Below are 15737 nucleotides of genomic sequence, written 5' to 3'. Positions count from 1 at the left end.
GCCAAGGGGTAGGAACTAGTCTTATCATCACTTAATAGATGTGAAAACGGAGAGCCATAGATGTCCTTACCTCCAGTACTCTTGCCTGGAGAATCCCATGGACAGAGGAGCCTGGCGGGACTACAGTCCATGGGGTCGCAAAGAGTCGGACATGACTGAGTGACTTTCATTCACTTGCTTGGTCACATAGCCAGTAGAGAGAGATGTGGGAATTGAAATCAGGTTTGTCTCCTGCAGGAGAAAGGTTGTGAGGCTAGACCTGTGTCAGATGGCTCCTCGTGGTGGACACCAGGGTTGCAGTTGTCCAAGAAAACTTAGTTACTGCAACAGCGGAGCCAGAGACACAGGAGCTGAGTGCCATATGCCACCCAGTGCCCTTAACCATGAATATATCCCATCCCGTGCACTAACCACTGTGTGATACCCCCAGCCGTGCTCTAGCTATCATGTGGTACTACCACATAGGGCACAAAAAAAGTGAAAGTGAAGTCGATCACTCCTGTCCGACTCTTTGCGACCCTATGGACGGTAGCCCACCAGGCTCCCCCGTCCCTGGGATTCTCCAGGCAAGAATACTGGAGTGGGTTGCCATTTCCTTCTCCAGGGGATCTTCCCGACCCAAGGATTGAACCTGGGTCTCCTGCATTGCAGGCAGACTCTTTACCATCTGAGCCACAAGGGAATCCTACTACCATACAGTAGTGATAATTAAGTGAAATAATGTATGTCAAGAGCTTTTCCCAATACCTGTCACAATTACCACCACCATCATTCAGCAGCTGCAGCAACACCACTATCTCTACCTTCATCATTATCACCATCATTTCTATCATGATCACTGTCATTATCACCATCCTGGCTAGCATCACACCACCACCATCACCACCATCATTATCACTAGCATCATTATCATCATCACCTCCACCATCATTACTAGCATCATTATCACAATGAGCGGCATTATCACCACCATCACCATCACCACTATCACCACCATCACCATTACCACTATCATCAGCATCACCATTGCCATCATCACCACCATCACCACTATCATCACCATCACCACTATCATCACCATAACCACTGTCATCACCATCACCACTATCATCACCATCACCATCACCATCACCACTATCATCACCATCACCTTCCCCTTTATCATCACCATCACCTTCCCCACTATCATCACCATCACCACTGTCATCACCATCACCACTATCATCACCATCACCACTATCATCACCATCACCTTCCCCTCTATCATCACCATCACCTTCCCCTTTATCATCACCATCACCTTCCCCACTATCATCACCATCACCTTCCCCTTTATCATCACCATCACCTTCCCCACTATCATCACCATCACCACTGTCATCACCATCACCACTATCATCACCATCACCACTATCATCACCATCACCTTCCCCACTATCATCACCATCACCACTGTCATCACCATCACCACCATCATCACCATCACCACTATCATCACCATCACCACTGTCATCACCATCACCACTATCATCACCATCACCTTCCCCTCTATCATCACCATCACCACTGTCATCACCATCACCACCATCATCACTATCACCACTATCATCACCATCACCACTATCATCACCATCACCACTGTCATCACCATCACCACTATCACCACCATCACCATTACCACTATCATCAGCATCACCATTGCCATCATCACCACCATCACCACTATCACCACCATCACCATCATCACCGTCACCTTCACCATCACCACTGTCATCACCATCACCACTGTCATCACCATCATCACTATCATCACCATCACCACTGTCATCACCATCACCACTATCATCACTATCACCATCACCACCATCACAATTATCACTATCATCAGCATCACCATCGCCATCATCACCACTATCATCACCATCACCACCATCATCACCATTACCACTGTCATCACCATCACCACTATCACTATCATCAGCATCACCATCACCATCATCACCACCATCACCACTATCATCACCATCACCATCATCACCTTCATCACCATCACCACTATCATCACCATTACCACTGTCATCACCATCACCACTATCATCACCATCACCTTCCCCACTATCATCACCTTCACCACTGTCATCGCCATCACCTTCACCATCACCACTATCACCATCATCACCATCGCCATCATCCCTCTGTCAATAGACCTTGGGCTAGTCACGCCCCTTCTTTGAGTTACAGTTAGCTCACACAATGGGAGGAAATAATGCAGATGAGTTTAAAACTATTATTCTAGTTTTATTATTCTAGCTATTCTAGTAGCTAACAATTATTGTATAATTAACATTTATTCAGTACCTCACATGGAGCAGACTTATACTAAGTGATTGCACACAGTAGTTCATTTAATCCTCACAAACCCCCTCCTCTCTCTAGTAAGTCCCTTCTATCATACCTCACTTGTGATAGATCTGCATTCTAGAGGGATATGGTGGACCCAGAACTTCCACCTGTTCTTACTGACACTAGAGCCCTAACTCACCATGTCTCACCACCTTCTTTGGCTGGGGAGTTTGAAGGAAATAATGGAAATGAAAACCCATTGGCACAGTGCGCTGTGCAGGATTGTCATGGTTGCTTATATTTGTCCTGCAGGGGTGGCCTGAAGGCCTGAGAGAGAAAGAGAGAAGAGACATGATGTAGATGTCCTTGAACCCAGGGTGTCTTAACCGTTCCTCCACTGATCATGCAAATCTTTACAGAGTACCTGGTGTCTGTATCCTAGGTCCTGTGCTGGGAGGAGGCACCATAACCAGTAAACAAATCATGGCCTCAGCCCTGAACAGCAAACAAAGTGCAAGGGGGCAGGTTTGTCAACATTCTGCTCCACTGTAAACTAATAAACCGGCGGCAGAAGTGTTAATAAGTTACCTACAGATGCTTCCAAAACACATCCAGGGAAGTCAGGAAGGTGAAACATCAGCCCTCGGCCCTGTTCAGGCTTCAGCAGACCTGTGAACTGCCCCCTGGGACGTGCAGCAAGGCTCGTGGCAGTAGGTGTGTGACACACTTGCCAACATAGTCACACGTGCTTCATAGACCTAAGGCTGGTTGTAGCACATTTTACCATGAAACCATTGTTCCTGCACATCATTTTGATAGACACCTTTAAGATAAAGCATCCACCTTTTTTGTAGCAAACAGTATATCAAGCCTTTTCAAAATCAAATGTTGAGCATTTACTTCAAGTATGTAAATATCAGTCACCTGTCTACTCTGCCAGGCCAATGGAGATGCCAGCTTCCCTGGAGGGCTCACAGTCTAGCAGGGCAGGGTCAGGGTGTGGGTCATGGGTGGTCCATTCTGAGTCATTTTTGAGGTGCAGAGTCCAAGGCTTGCGGGCAGCATGCTGGGGCAGTCATGGTGAAAGCTCTGGAGAGACACAGGCTTGAGCTGGTCCTGGATGTGTGACCTTGGGTTCCTTGGTTGAACCTGACAATGAGTGCTATGGTTTCAGGGTGCAATGCTCACCTTGAGAGCTTTGCATCCATGGGGTGGCAACTACCCAAATCAGCCCCTTCCATCCATCCCCACCGCCACCATCCGAACCCTCTAGACCGCCATCATCTGCTCCTGCCAGCCCCAACAGCCTCCTGCATCAACCTCTGCCTCCTCCAGTCCTTCCTCCAAACAGCAGTGGTCTCTACGAAGTGCCAATTGATCACATCAATCCCTCCTTTAAACCCCTCATCGGTTTTCCTCAATGGCAGCCCCTCTCCTTGATCTCCAGAGGCTGCTTAACTGGCCCTGCTCACCTTTGCCATCCCATCCCCTTCCTCTATCCCCTTCCTCAGATGTCCAAACAGGATAGCCTCTGTTATAGACCTTGTTGTTTTTCAGTTGCTCAGTCACGTCCGAGCCTTTGTGACCCCATGGACTGCAGCACACCAGGCCTCCCTGTCCCTCAATGTCCATTGAGTAGGTGATGCTATCCAACTGTCTCATCCTGGGTCATCCCCTTCTCCTCCTGCCCTCAATCTTTCCCAGCATCAGAGTCTTTTCCAATGAGTAGGCTCTTTGCATCAGGTGGCCAAAGTATTTGGAGCTTCAGCATCAGGCCTTCCAGTGAATATTCAGGGTTGATTTCCTTTAGGATTGACTGGTTTGATCTCCTTGCAGTCCAAGAGACTCTCAGGAATCTTCTCAATCCTTTTCACCCCTCAGGGTCTCTGCCCTTTCATCCTTCCGTCGGCATGATCATCCCAAATCTTCACAAGCTGCATCTCCTCCTTTGAGCCGTATCTCCACCATCACCTGCCCAGAGAGCTCTCCCTACCACTGCTAACCTGGATCTCCACCCCCTCCATTGCCTTGAGCATTTCCTCCAGCGCTTATCACATGCTGCATTAGTTATTATTCCCTCACTTCCTTTGTAATAAGTCATCCTTTCTCCCCCACCAGATAAGGGAGTCTCAGAAGTGCAGGGGCATGACCACTTTCCTCCAGGACTGTGGGGCCAGCCCCAGCACAGCCAATAATCACTGAATCTTGATGGAATGAGTGAATCCAGCCTGTGCGTGTGTGCTAAGTCACTTCAGTCATGTCCAACTCTCTGTGACCCCATGGACTGTAGCCCGCCAGGCTCCTCTATCCATGGGATTCTCCAGGCCAGAATACTGGAGTGGGTTGCCATGCCTTCCTCCAGGGGATCTTCCCAACCCAGAGATCGGACCCGAATCTCTCATGTCTCATGTATTGGCAGGCAGGTTCTTTACCCCTATTGCCACCTGGGAAGTCCAACCTAGTGATTCCCAAACTGAGATGGGAGAGCCTAGAAGATGAATCGTCTCTCATTTGGGAGGACCAGGTCAGAGAAATGGTTTGTGTATCTTTAGGGGTTACAGGCTATAATTCCAACACTCATGCCCAAAGGTGTCACTCTCCCAGGCAGAGCTGCCTCTTACCAGGAGGGGCTCCCCTGCCAAATAGAGATGGGTGCTGGTGGCCAGACGTCCCTGGGGTGATTAACCCATGCCCTGGCTCTGGTTGCAGGTGGCATTCCCTTCATCCTGACCAGCGAGTTCTTCCAGCAAGCCCAGCGGCCAGCTGCCTTTACCGTGGTGGGCACTGTCAACTGGCTCTCCAACTTCATCATCGGCCTCCTCTTCCCATTCATTCAGGTGAGACTGACAAGGGGGCTCTTGGTCATGAGATCCCCTCCAAGTGATGGATGATTCATAACACAGAGGTTGATTCTCTCTCAAATGAAAATTCTGCTGGCCTGAGGATAGGAGAAATGTGCTTTGGCCCAAACTCTAATCCTCTTTCTCCCTCCTGTATCTTTTGGGAGTTGCCCTTGAGTGCTAAGGGCTGTCATGGGGGCAGATTCACATCACTGAAGGTCTGCAGGGAAACCTCGGTGAGAATCTCAAACCTGCAATGCACTTGCCCTGGTGTGAGTGAGACAAGGTCCATGTCATGGTTCCAGTACCCATGCCACCCTGCCATGCCTGTAGCATCCTCATTGTCTTCAGCATCACCACAGCTAATGGGGGTCATTGTCCCAAGGGTGACCACCTTTGACAGGAGAATGATAACTCAGGAAACAGATACAAGTTCTTTTTGTGTAAGGAGGCCAGTGTGGCTGGAACCAAAGGAGAAAAAAGACAAGAGAGGAGATAAATTATATCAGAGAGCTCTCCAGGGCCAGGAACACAAAAGACAAGGGCTTTACAAGTGTTCCTCACAGAGCAAGGGGCCAGCTGCACTCCAGGAGGGAGGATCAGGCTTCCCTGCTCTAAGACCCACCAGGGCTCCCTGCTGCCCAGAGAGCAGGTGACACCACTGGTGAAGGTGAGACTCCATCAGAAACCTCTGAGCAAGAACCCACCCTCCATTTGGGGGGCTTAATTCAACCCTCTGCAGCCCCTCCATTAATTCTCTGCCTGTTGCTTGACTAGCACCAAGCCCAGCACATTTCAGAGACTCTGCTGCAGGCAGGCCCACATGATGGGAACTCCTGCATGCCCGGTTGTGGACCAGTTACTCTGCACCAGGCCCCCGGCATGGGGTTTATGAATTCACGACGCCCTCAGGCAGCCCTGCACTGCGGTTTCTCATCCTCTCCATCTTACAGAGAAGCTGAGGTTCAGGGAGTAGACGGGGTCAGCCCAAGGTTCCAAGTCATCATTCAAACTGGTGGCTCCGTCCCGCCCCATCTTCCTCTTCCACATTCTCCATCTACTACTCTGTCCTCTCAGTCTCAGAATTAGGGGCTGCCCCACTGTGTAACTTGTAAAGCATCCTGACTTAGCTACAGCCACTGCATCTCTGAAACATAAGTAACACAGGGAGGCCATGGACCAGGGAATCCACATCCATCTACTCCATCCTCGGGGCATGTTTGTCCGGCCGTGCTCAGAGCATAACAAGTTGTCTGTTCAACTGACTTCAAACTTTCAATGGCTTCTCCCAGTTTGGCTCCAAGCCAACAGAGCTGGCATCAGTAAAATATTCATTATTGTGGGGAAAATTCTCTTCCAATTGTTTCTCTCTCAGCTCACAGCTCCCCATCTTCCTATAGATTAAGCGGAGATTCTGTCCAAGGTCTTTTTTTTTCCCCTAGCATATGGTGGCTCAGACGGTAAAGCATTCTGCCTGCAATGAGGGAGACCTGGATTCAATCCCTGGGTTGGGAAGATCCCCTGGAGAAGGAAATGGCAACCCACTCCAGTATTCTTGCCTGGAAAATCCCATGGATGGGGGAGCCTGGTAGGCTACAGACCATGGGGTCACAAAGAGTCGGACACGACTGAGCGACTTCACTTTCTGCCCCAGAGCTTTAGGGATGATGATTGGCAGAGCCCTCTCCTTCTGGAATAACTGCCCTGTGGCAGGTGGAGGGAATGTGTCCAGTCTCACACCTGCCAGTTAAGACCTTGGCATGGCAGCAATGTGTGTTCCAGGCAAACTCCCATGAGTGAAAATCACACAGCCACACCTTACCTAAGGAGAAATGCATGCTGCCTGGTGTCCAGAAGGGGAAGAGCCAGAAAGTTTGTGTCCTTCCCTGACCAGGGCCCTAGGCTGCTTCTCAGGGTGGGAAGTCAGGCTCAGCAGGCTTGGGAGACTTGCCCGAGGCCCGGGAGCTGGTGAGAATCTGTCAGAACACAGTCACAGCCACAGACTTCCTCTCCCATCATGGTTTTTACAGGTTTCACACTCCTTTCACAATAACCCAATTTCTGATGGCTTTGAAGATGTGTTAGGGGTCACCTGCATTCCAACCAACTCAGTTCCAGCTGGGCGCTCACCTGGCTGGAAACCCCAGGAGCCTGAGAGGTTTCTGATATCATTGTTCATGCTAGGTCACCCTGCTGTGATGAGCCAGGGCAGAGTAGGACCCTGAATGCCATAATGTCCCTTCTGCAAGAGCCATATGCCAAGACTGTCACCACATGTGTGGATGCTTCCACTTGTACTATCAGGATGCTCTCATAGAGAAGTCATAGGGATGCTGAGAGCCTGGTCGGGGGCAGGGGACAAGATGAAGGAGGGCACAGCCTTGTTTAAAGGCTCAGGGGCAGAAGTGGTGCCCCCTACCCACAGAGCCGGGCCCCACCAGCACAAGTGATACACGTGTGCATGGCAGTCTTACAGCATCCAGACTGGCTGGTTCCTCTCAGAGGCGTCAGGGTACAGGTGTCACAGGAGGGCTGGGGGAATCACTCTTTTTTTTTTTTTTTCCTTCTTTTAGAGGGAATCACTCTTTACAGGTACAAGTTTCAGGGCTTGTGGCAGTTCAGGGAGAAGTGCAGGGGCTGGCAAAGAAAGACATGGCTGGGAAGGCCTGGAAGGCAGGTCTCTGATCCATTCCCTGGGAGGCATCAGGCTCAGGTCATGTCACTGTCTTTGGCATTTGGGGCTAGAGCTGGAGAAAGATGTGGGTCCCACATCAGAGAGGGACCTCCTGACCTTGACCTTGACCTTGCAGGGCAATGTTTGTAGCCATTCAGGGAATATAGGAAAGTGGCCTGGAGGAGCCAAGGGAGGAATTCCAACTGCAGGACCCTCTGCAGGAGCCCACTGGGTCAATGTAGCCCGTTGTGAAAAGCTGGCAGTGGGGTCTCCTGGAAAGCAAGAAGCTTGTGAGGACATGGTCCATCTCAGTGTAGGCAGAGGACCCCTCCCACCAGCCCCGTGAATCCCCTAAATGCAACTCTGCCAGGCGGTCAACAAGCCTTTGCTTGGAGTCCCCTAAGCCCAAGGGTCTCAGGGCCCCCAGAGGTGGGCATTCTCATCATTACATACCTAATCCTTAGAGCCCACCCCCTTGTACAGGCCAAGACGATGGGATCTATGAAGGTGAACCTCTGTGTCTGTCTCCAGAACAAGGTGACCAAAGCCTGCAGGACAGGCCCTAAGCCACGTTGTATCCAGTTGTGTAGCCCGAGGTCTGGTCACAACCAAATGAATGGCTAAGTGAGAGGTAACGTCTGTCAAGGACCCACGACGGGCACAGGACACACTTGAACGTGGCCCTGCTAACACCAGTGGCACTGATTTCAGACTCTGGCTGCCAGAGCTGTGACAGCATGCATTTCTGTTGTTTCAAGCCACCACATATATGATAATTTGTTACAGCAGCCAGAGGACACTAATAGTGTAGGAAACCAGCCAGATAGACAGTCAGAGCTGACATTGATCAAGAATTACCATGCTCTGTATGTATTGTAATTCATTTGATCCCCCACCAGCCCTGTGTGGCAAGTGCCATTATGGCCTCATTTCACAGCTGGACAAATAAGTGCACAGAAAGGTTAAGTCACTTAGCCAAGAGTGCCCAGCTAACATAACGAGTGGCAGAGGTGGAACTGAAACCCTTGCACCTCAAGGGTGTGCATTCTTGACCACTGAACTCTACAATATCCACCAAGAGTCACACATCTTCACCAGTGTCTCCCATGCAGAGGGTGAAAGGTGCCAGTACAGGCTTGAAAATGACACCGTCAGGGGCTCTAAGGGCTTCCCTGGTGACTCAGAGGTAAAGAATCTGCCTGCAATTCAGGAGATGCTGGTTTGATATATGAATTGGGAAGATCCTCTGGAGTAGGAAATGGCTCAGTTCAGTTCAGTCGCTCAGTCTTGTCTGACTCTTTGAGACCCCGTGGACTGCAGCATGACAGGCCTCCCTGTCCATCACCAACTCCCAGAGTTCACTCAAACTCATGTCCATCAAGTCGGTGATGCCATCCAGCCATCTCATCCTCTGTCATCCTCTTCTACTCTTGCCTTCAATCCCTCCAAGCATCAGAGTCTTTTCCAATGAGTCAACTCTTCATATCGGGTGGCCAAAGTATTGGAGTTTCAGCTTCAGTGTCAGTCCTTCCAATAAACATTTAGGACTGATTTCCTTTAGGATGGACTGGTTGGATCTCCTTTCAGTCCAAGAGACTCTCAAGAGTCTTCTCCAACACCACAGTTCAAAAGCATCAATTCTTGAGCCCTCTGATTTCTTTATAGTTCAACTCTCACTTCCATACATGACCACTGGAAAAACCATAGCCTTGATTAGACGGACCTGACTTGCCTCTTGAGAAATCTGTATGCAGGTCAGGAAGCAATAGTTAGAACTAGACATGGAACAACAGACTAGTTCCAAATCAGGAAAGGAGTATATCAAGGCTGTATATTGTCACCCTGCTTATTTAACTTCTGTGCAGAGTACTTCATGAGACATGCTGGGCTGGATGAAGCACAAGCTGGAATCAAGATTGCCAGGAGAAATATCAATAACCTCAGATATGCAGATGACACCACCCTTATGGCAGAAAGTGAAGAACTAAAGAGCCTCTTGAGGAAAGTGAAAGAGGAAAGTGAAAAAGTTGGCTTAAAGCTCAACATTCAGAAAACTAAGATCATGGCATCCAGTCCCATCACTTCATGGCAAATAGATGGAGAAACAGTGGAAACAGTGGCAGACTTTATTTTTGGGGGCTCCAAAATCACTGCAGATGGTGACTGCAGCCATGAAATTAAGACACTCCTTGGAAGAAAAGTTATGACCAACCTAGACAGCATATTTAAAAGCAGAGACATTACTTTGCCAACAAACGACAATGCTACCCACTCCACTATTCTTGCCTAGAAATCCCCATGGACAGAGGAGCCAGGCAGGCTATAGTACATGGGATCGCAAAGAGCTGGACACAACTGAGTAACTAAATGACAGCAACAACAAAGGATCTAAACTATTGTGGATTTGGTCTTGTCAAATTCCTCAAGCACATTATTTGGAGGAACCAATTTAGGGGAGAAGCTAGTGGTCAGAGCAGGCATGGCTACCCCCCTTACCGACCTGAGGAATCCTGCATCAAGCCCCTGGCATGGCTCCTGGAGGCCACTCTCCCCAGCACTGAGATGAACACTGGTTCTTGTCCATCTGCAGAGCAGACCTGCTCATCGCCACGTGCTCCTGGGCTCCCAGCTGCCTGATGCTTCTGCGTGCTGAGTGAGAGGCTGGGGCAATCACTCCGTGGATCTTCCTACCCTGCTCCCCGGCAAGAGAGCCACAACTTTAGGAGCTTTGCTTGTAGCACTTAATAAGCCTGGAAAGAGGTTGAGGGCTCAAGATTTGTCATCAGAGGACCTGGGTTTGAGTCCCTGCTCTCTGCTGATATGCTGTCTGAGCTGGGATTTCTCCAGACCTCTGTTCCTCGTCTGTGTATGGGGAACGATAACAGAGCTTCCTCCTAAAGTTATTGTGAGAGTATATCACAATGCTTGCAAAGCTTTATTACACATGGGTCACAGCGGAGGACAGGCCATGGGCAGGGATGATAAAGGTGCAGACAGGTGGATGAGTTTCAGCAGGTGAGACCTCAGGGAGTCTGAAGGGGATGCAAGTCAGCAAAGTGGTAACACAGAGTTGAGGAATGGGGAGTGTGTGCCTTTCCCAGGACTGCTGTAACAAATTAACACAAACTGGGTGGCTTAAAACAATAGAAATCTACTCTCTTCTAGCTGTGGAGGCCAGAAGTCCCAAATCAGTCTCCCTAAGCCAAAGTCAAGGTGTTGCACAGCTGACGACAAGAAGTACAGGTGGGTTTTGGAAGCCAGGCTTGGACGTTTGGTCTGAGGTACCCAGGTGGAGAAACCCGGTGGGTGTGATGCTGAGTCCCTGACTGCTGCCCCCTAGGGTGAGCACAGAGTGGCCCCAAGACCCCTAGGAGGAGTCAGGCGATGCCAGTTCTGGGGTGGTAGGGCTCCTGCTAGATTACAAAAGGGCCTGGACACACTTAGTATCAGGAAACAAAGTGGATATTCACATACTAAGTACAAATAGTAATTGCATGCCAGGCCTTTGTGTCAGGCATCTGATATTTCTTCAGTAAATGCCTGATAGACCCTACTAGACCTTGAATGCTCTGCTAGAAAACTTGCCCTTGATCCTGTAGACCAGGGGTTCTCAGCTCCAGAAACATGAGATCCATGGGTCAGGGGGAAGGGTGCGTAAGATAAATGATTAATGCTTGGGACCTGCCACCACCATCACCAAGATTCTGAATCAGTTTGGGGGGGTGGGGTGTTGGAATTATCAGTATTTTTAAAATGTTCCAGATAATTCTAACATGTAACTGTGGTTGAGAATCGGTCATGCAGATATTTAGGAAACTATACAGACCAAGCAGTATTCACCATTCTGGATTCATCCTGGCTGCCTAGAGGCTGGATTGAGCGGGTAGAGAACAGCTTGTGGACAGGGAGACCTGGCAGCTGTGGTTATCTGTCACCTGCAGGGGAAATGGTCCTCAGGGTCAGATTAGGATGATGGCAGGAGGATGGGGATGGGGTGGGGAGAGCAGTCAGGAGCAGAGTAAATCCACTTTGCAGAGTGGGGAGGAGGATCTTACATAAGGCAGCACCTGGCCCAGATGCATCGCCCTGGCTGGATGGACAGCCAAGCTGATGACAGTCACCTTGCTGTCAGGACCAATCACACATCCTTGGTCTTCATCACCTTTGGTTACAGACCAATGTCAGCCAATCAGCAGCACTGCCTTCAAAGTTGAACTCAGACACCTCTGAACTGGTCCACAGAAGATTTCTATGATTTCAACACTGCCATTGGCATCATCATCAGAAGATTTTATCCATAAAACAAGGGCTTTTTGAGAGGCCCACCTGATAGCCAGGCCTTCTTTCCTCCTTAAACTTGACCTTCAGCCCAGCTCGTTCCTTCCCTTTCCCAGTTGCCCATTAGTGCAGTGCTGATTGTCGATTTGTTCCCAGGCAGGATGTCCATGGATATGACCCTGGCTCCACAGTTCAGAAGTTCCAAAGCACAGAGCCTTCCAAAAATATTCGGGCCCTTCTTCCTTTCTATTTAGAGGGAGGGCATTTTATAGGTCACCAACTTTTTTAATAGTTCTCTCCACTGAACCCTTTGTGTAAGCAAAAACTTTCAAACTTAAAAAGAGGGAGCCGGGACTAAATAGATGAAATGTGTAAAACGATTCCAGATGGATTCAAGAACCAAATGTGAAAAGTGAAACTAAAAATCAAACAGAGGACCAAGTAGGAAGGTATCTCTGTGACCCAGGCTGGGGATGAACAAGACCCCTAACAGCACAAACAGTGGGGAGAGAAGGGACAGGTCCAATTATATCAAAATGGGGGTTGGGGGTGGGGTGGTTTGCACCCAATGAGGAATGGCAAGGTCAAGGATTCTACAGATGATGACAGAAGCCATGTGTGACCTCTAAACTGATCAGGGATTAGCCCTTAGAGTAGGAAGGACCTCCTGCAAGTCAACAATAAAAGAGCATGAGTCCCTCTAGGAGAGGGACAGAAATAGGAAAGGGCAGTTCCCAGACAAGAAGCACGTGGTAACACAGGGGAAGAGAAGCAACTTGTTTAAATCAAAGAAAGGCAAACTACCCTAGTAATATACCTCTGTGTATTTGCCCAGCTGTCAAAATTAGACACTTGGAGAATACCAAGTGTTGACAGAGACCTAGGGAAATAGGAGCCCTCACGCCCTGGTGGAACACTCTGCTACTGCTGCTGCTAAGTCATTTCAGTTGTGCCCAACTCTGTGCAACCCCATAGACGGCAGCCCACAAGGCTCCCCTGTCCCCGGGATTCTCCAGGCAAGAACACTGGAGTGGGTTGCCATTTCCCTCTCCAATGCATGAAAGTAAAAAGTCCTTCAGTCGTGTCTGACTCCCAGCGACCCCTTGGACTGCAGCTCACCAGGATCCTCCTTCCATGGGATTTTGCACTCTAGTGCCAATTAATCATATTGCTTTGTCGCTCAGTTGTGTCCGACTCTTTGCAGCCCCATGGACTGTAGCCTCTCAGGCTCCTCTGCCCATGGAATTCTCCAGGCAGGAATACTGGAGTGGGTGGGTTGCCACTTCCTTCTCCAGGGGATCTTCCCAACCCAGAGGTTGAACCTGCGTCTCTTGTGTCTCCTGCATTGGAGGCCAAGTTCTTTACCACTAGCACCTCCTGGGAAGCCCAATTAATATTAAGTATCCATATATCCTGTGACCCCAAACTCCACCCAGAGATTTTTGCAAAGGTATGTAAGATAGACTGTACAGGGATATTAACTACAGTACTATCTGTGGCAACAAGGGATGAAAGGTAACCTGAGTAGCCACACCTTGGGGGAAGCATAAATAAAGCATAGTAGGTACGCAGTACCAAAGTTATGTGTCAGTGAAAAGCAATAAGCTCAATCTTCATCGAGAAGATGTGTGAATCTAAACCCAGGGGAGAAAGAAGTAAAGCAGCAAGTGGAGTCTGTGGCCCGGTACTGTTTGTGTAAATTTAAAACACAGACATAAAGCAACAATGCAGATTTTCACCAAAAAAATAACAGAAGACAACTGATAGAAAGATAGATGATAGATAGGAAAAGTGAAAGTGAAATTTGCTCAGTCCTGTCCGACTCTTTGTGACCCCATGGACTATACAGTCCATGGAATTCTCCAGGCCAAATACTGGAGTGGGTTGCCTTTCCCTTCTCCAGGGGATCTTCCCAGTCCAGAGATCGAACCCAGGTCTTCCACACTGCAGGCAGATTCTTTACCAGCTGAGCCACAGGGGAAGCCCAAGAATACAGGAGTGGGTAGCCTGTGCCTTCTTCAGCAGATCTTCCCAACCCAGGAATCGAACCGGGGTCTCCTGCATTGCAGGTGGATTCTTTACCAACTGAGCTATCAGGGAAGCCCTTATATAGTTAGGAGGCAATTCTAATTATACATGGTGCACTGTAGAAACTATGAAAATATAAAGAAAATGAAGTGAAAACACTCATGTTATGGGTTAATGATGCTGTTTCCTACCCTTCCTTCAAATACTGGTAATTTTTCATATTTATAAAAATTAGAACCAATTTTTTTGCTTTGGTTTTTACTTTTCTCACCTGGCATCATAGTATACACATTTCCTTATGCCCATGGACATAATTCTTGCCTGGAGAATTCTGTGGACTGTGGAAGCAGAGTTCCTACCAGCTAGAGCTTCCCCAGGGTCTCCGGGTTTTCAGGGATTGTTCAGGAAGCCTTGAAGGCATGACTCTGACTCAGACTGAATGGCCCTGCTGGCCACACTGACAGAGACACTGGTCAGGAGGCCACATTTAGATTTAAGGAAATGTCAGCCTCCTGACCCAAGCCAGGGAAGACAATGGTTAAATTCCCTTTCTGGATGGGAGCGAAGGAAGAGAGCCAGGTTCTTGGGGCTGCTCCTGGCAATGATGAAGGCACTGGAAAAATGCTGGACTCACAAGCTCACCCCACTGGGACCCTCTCATGGGATCAACTTCTGTTTGTTGTAGTCTCCATAAATGAACCATTTCCATTCTAGAGCCCTTCTGGGAGCCATGTCAGCAATAATCGAGAGCCACTGTATTCACTTTCTGGGGCTGCCATAACAAAGTTCCATAGACGAGGGGGCTTAAACAACAGAATTGTTGTTTGCTCACATCTGAGACACAGGCTTTTGCAAGGCTGATTTCTTCTGAGGCCTCTCTCCTGAGGCTTGTAGACAGCCATCTTCTCCCTGTATCCTCACATGGCCTTCCTTCTGGGCATGTCTGGTCCTAATAGCCTCTTCTTATAAGAAAACAATAGAGGAAAAAAACAAAAATAGGGAAACAACAGAATGGGAAAGATTAGAGATTTCTCTTCAAGAAAATTAGAGCTACCAAGGGAACATTTCATGCAAAGATGGGCTCGATAAAGGACAGAAATGGTATGGACCTAACAGAAGCAGAAAATATTAAGAAGAGATGGCAAGAATACACAGAAGAACTGTACAAAAAAGATCTTTGTGACCCAGAAAATCACGATGGTGTGATCACTCACCCAGAGCCAGACATCCTGGAATGTGAAGTCAAGTGGGCCTTAGGAAGCATCACTATGAACAAAGCTAGTGGAGGTGATGGAATTCCAGTTGAGCTATTTCAAATCCTGAAAGATGATGCTGTGACAGTGCTGCACTCAACATGCCAGCAAATTTGGAAAACTCAGCAGTGGCCACAGGACTGGAAAAGGTCAGTTTTCATTCCAAACCCAAAGAATGCTCAAACTACCACACAATTGCACTCATCTCACATGCTAGTAAAGTAATGCTCAAAATTCTCCAAGCCAGGCTTCAGCAATACGTGAACCATGAACTTCCAGATGTTCAAGCTGGTTTTTGAAAAGGCAGAGGAACCAGAGATC

General features: G+C 48.7%; 1 protein-coding gene across 6 annotated transcripts in view; it reads left to right on the top strand.

The window, feature by feature from the left end:
* Positions 1-15737, top strand: part of SLC2A9 (solute carrier family 2 member 9) — a 232815-nt gene that overhangs the window by 197395 nt on the left and 19683 nt on the right. For 3 of the 6 annotated variants that reach the window (XM_061420818.1, XM_061420816.1, XM_061420817.1), the window contains one exon: positions 5053-5180. In XM_061420818.1, coding sequence (XP_061276802.1) covers positions 5053-5180 — 128 coding nt within the window. The other 3 variants (XR_009737120.1, XM_061420819.1, XM_061420820.1) reach the window with 3 other exon arrangements.

The sequence above is a fragment of the Bos javanicus genome, chromosome 6 (genome assembly GCF_032452875.1).
Source record: "Bos javanicus breed banteng chromosome 6, ARS-OSU_banteng_1.0, whole genome shotgun sequence".
Lineage (NCBI taxonomy): Eukaryota > Metazoa > Chordata > Mammalia > Artiodactyla > Bovidae > Bos > Bos javanicus.
The sequence above is the reverse complement of the archived record's forward strand: the minus strand, read 5'-3'. Positions and strand labels throughout refer to the sequence as shown.